Source organism: Octopus bimaculoides, chromosome 18 (assembly GCF_046866305.1).
Source record: "Octopus bimaculoides isolate indiv1 chromosome 18, ASM4686630v1, whole genome shotgun sequence".
In the NCBI taxonomy this organism is placed as follows: Eukaryota; Metazoa; Mollusca; class Cephalopoda; order Octopoda; family Octopodidae; genus Octopus; species Octopus bimaculoides.
This window is the reverse complement of record NC_142945.1, coordinates 10,200,645-10,204,180: the sequence shown is the minus strand read 5'-3', so window position 1 is coordinate 10,204,180 and position 3,536 is coordinate 10,200,645. Positions and strand designations below refer to the sequence as shown.

At 37.2% G+C, this 3,536-nt stretch overlaps 1 protein-coding gene across 2 annotated transcripts in view; it reads right to left on the bottom strand.

The window, feature by feature from the left end:
* Nucleotides 1–1,124: 1,124 nt before the first annotated feature.
* The window catches only part of LOC106881346 (putative monocarboxylate transporter 5), a 14,077-nt gene continuing 11,665 nt past the window's right edge, over nt 1,125–3,536 (bottom strand). For both annotated transcript variants that reach the window (XM_089365705.1, XM_089365704.1), the window contains exon 6: nt 1,125–1,516. In XM_089365705.1, the coding sequence (XP_089221831.1) occupies nt 1,407–1,516 (110 nt within the window). In that variant the 3' untranslated portion in view covers nt 1,125–1,406. The remainder of the gene's footprint in view (nt 1,517–3,536) is intronic.

Genomic DNA, 3,536 nt, shown 5'->3' with positions numbered 1-3,536 from the left:
AAATCCTAATATCTTCACCAGATTTAAGCAGAACTTGTTTTTATTCCATTCGTATTCACATTTCAGGACAACTTAATTCATAGTATTTTCCCATTATGCGCCAGTTTGGCTGGGTAACATTGCAAGCAGGCAAGATTCAAACTCACTGTTTATGTATGATATATATATATATATATATATATATATATATATATATATATATATATATATATATATATTGTATAGAAATATACAGGGGTTGGACAAAATAATGGAAATACCTAGCATCATAATTTTGAAATATCTATAAAATCGTCAAAAGCTTGTTTATTTTTGTTTTTTGATTTATTATTAGTATTGCTTAATATGTTTTGATAAAATTTCTGTTTCTTTTCAGATATCAGCAGCATAGGGTAAAATCAAATGTCTTCGTTTTGACGCGCTAATTCCGGAACCATGTCTGCAGAAAATAGTTACTGCGTCGCATATATCCATTTTGAGAACTTGGTTATGGTTAATCAAATTAAAACATAGGGTAAAAAAATCAGATATTAATTAATATCGATTTATTACCAGGAAGCTAGTACATTTAAAGAATCAGAGAGATTCAGAAAAAATATCTGAGATCTTAGGGGATTAAGGTATATGTTTATATATAAAGATGACCACTAAAGACATTTGATAACCACTAAGACATTTGATTTTTACCATTAAGTTGTAATTAGCAGAACCATATACACGTTTGCCTCTAGGGGTGAACAACTTGTATAAGATTATGAGAATTTCCTTACAATTCGTGCTGAAGAGAAACAGATATTCGGTAAGAATGTTAATTTCGAAACCGGTTCACGAATAATAATGTTTTATTTATGTAATTTTCACTGTCTTGCCCGCATACGGTTTGGTATTTCGCTGAATTTCTTTTGAGAACCATTAGGTCTTAGTAGACACAACATGTGATCTTCTTCTAACACATTAAATGTCCACTTTAGTGGTCATCGTTATATATATATATATATATATATATATATATATATATATATATATATATATATATATATATATATGTATGTATGCATGTATGTATGTATGTATATATACATTTACATATATATCTATTATGAATATAATAACGCTGAATTTAATTTCTTTGAGTGGCATAATATCACGAAGTCTCCATTTGGTTGATCTCGGGATTTAATTGGTTGTTATTTTACCGACACCCTAGGAATGGAAAGAAATGTCAATCACACCCGGATTTGAACTCAGAGCAGGGAAGAGAGTACCGCCTGCAAACCATTTTGTCCTGTACTCTACTTATTATGTCAATCTGCCGCTGTCCTCGGTGTTATGGAATGTGTCGACAGTGACACAATTGATATTGACCATGTTGGTGACAACAATCACAGCTCTTCTATCAATGTTTCTTATACGGGTATAAAGGTCGCCACGAGAAACGAAGCACCGCTTATGAGTAGGCAGACACCGTTCAGAATGAACCCAAGATTGTAAGAACCAGTGACGTCACGAAGGTAACCTGTGGAATAATTTAAATAAAACAAACGTTACTCACACAGAATATATTTTAGAAAAAGAAAAAGGTAATTGAAATTGTTAGTTCATAGCAGATTAATGAGGAATAAATTACGAGAACTGATTTCCTGCGCACGTACATGGTAACATATGCTTGTGAAGGAAAAGGTAGAATTATATTGACTGATGTCTATTTTATTGATATCTTGAAATGAGAAAGGCAGAGTCAGCTTTGGTAGGATTCGAACCAGTTTAAAACGCAAATACTGTTATTAGATGGGAAATATCTTGATTTTGTTCCTCCGGAAATTTGATTTGTAGTGACTGAGGAGATTGTGGAGAATTGAAAAGCAAATTTAACCACGGTAGGATCTGAATATAGACCATGTTACGAGGTGTAGTTAATTGTGGTCAAGATAGACATTGGATGAAAGATATGAGATGTTGGTAGTTGAATTGGGTTCTGGTTGCGTATCATGAATGCACAACACACGCAAACAATTAACAGAATTTTATTTCACTGCACAAATATTTTCCATGCTGGTCATGAATTAAAAATGCAGCAACAAAGTTTACACGCTGAAAAGGGCCATTCTGTAGCTCTTTCGAATAACTGATTAAGAAGGCTCTGTAATTATGCTGCCAAGACAGGAGACAATCTATACACTTGGTTTATGTTGGCGAACTTGAGCAGCTGTCTAGGTTGAGTAAAAGTCATGAGAAGGGCGGCTAAAAGCAGTAAAATGAGAATCTGACCAACTTAGCTACAGACGGCCACAAACTGAAGCATGAGGTGAGATGTGTGAAATGAACTGGCCGGTCTCTGCGCAAATAAGCTTGTCGTAAGTGGGGACGCATTTCGCTCAGCTGTCCTCGACCCTCTGCAGTGATGACGCTAAAAGAATGCCTATTTATAAATCTCATAAAAGAACAATCTAGCAGATTCTAGAACGATGCATCACGTGATGTTTCGATGTTGATTAGTCCATATATCGGCCGATCACGTGAAATGTCAGTTGCTAGGCCGTGATTTGAACTTGACAATTTGTCGATTCGGTTTCGAATCTTGCTACAGACGCAATTAGATAAGACTTCTTAATCTATGACCTTTTAAACTATACATACTCTTGGTTACCAAAGCGTTGTGTCCCAAAAATATTTCTATAATCTGTATTTCCATAACTCGAAATTTATTGTTCTGTTGACTTCCTGTTATATGGAAATCAATTAACGTGAAAGCAGCGGGATTTTCAGGTGTTCAATGCGTTCGAATGCGTAGGAAATGCCTTTATTAAAATGCCTCTCTTTTCCTTTACTCTCTCATCCCATCTATGTTCTGATCCCCGTTCCTTGTAGGTATGCTCTGGCACTTGGTCACCATGGCTTTCATGCTCTCTTTTGCCCTCTTGTCTTACACACACACACACACACACACACACACACACACACAGAACCGTTAGCACACCGGGCGAAATGCTTAGCGGTATTTCGTCTGCCCGCTACGTTCTGAGTTCAAATTCCGCCGAGGTCGACTTTGCCTTTCATCCTTTCGGGGTCGATTAAATAAGTACCAGTTACGCACTGGGGTCGATATAATCGATTTAATCCGTTTGTCTGTCTTTGTTTGTCCCCTCTGTGTGTAGCCCCTTGTGGGCAGTAAAGAAATAACACACACACACACACTCTCTCTCTCTCTCTCTCTCTCTCTCTCTCTCTCTCTCTCTCTCTCTCTCTCTCTCTCTCTTTCTCTTGCTCCTCCCTCTGGTTGGATAACCATGTACCTTCTTTTCAGCAGCACGTCTGTCTCTGTCTTCATTCTTGATCACTCATTCTCTCTCTCCTATCTCTCCCTTTCCCCCTCTCTCTCTTTCTCTCTCTTTCTCTCTCTGGTCGGACAACCATATACCTTCACTGCAGCAAGACACCTGTTTCTGTCTCTCCGTCGCTCTGTCACACTCTAATCTTTCGTCATCTGACACAAGATCACTTCCTCCAATGCCCCCTCCCCCTCAAAGGTTCTTGCA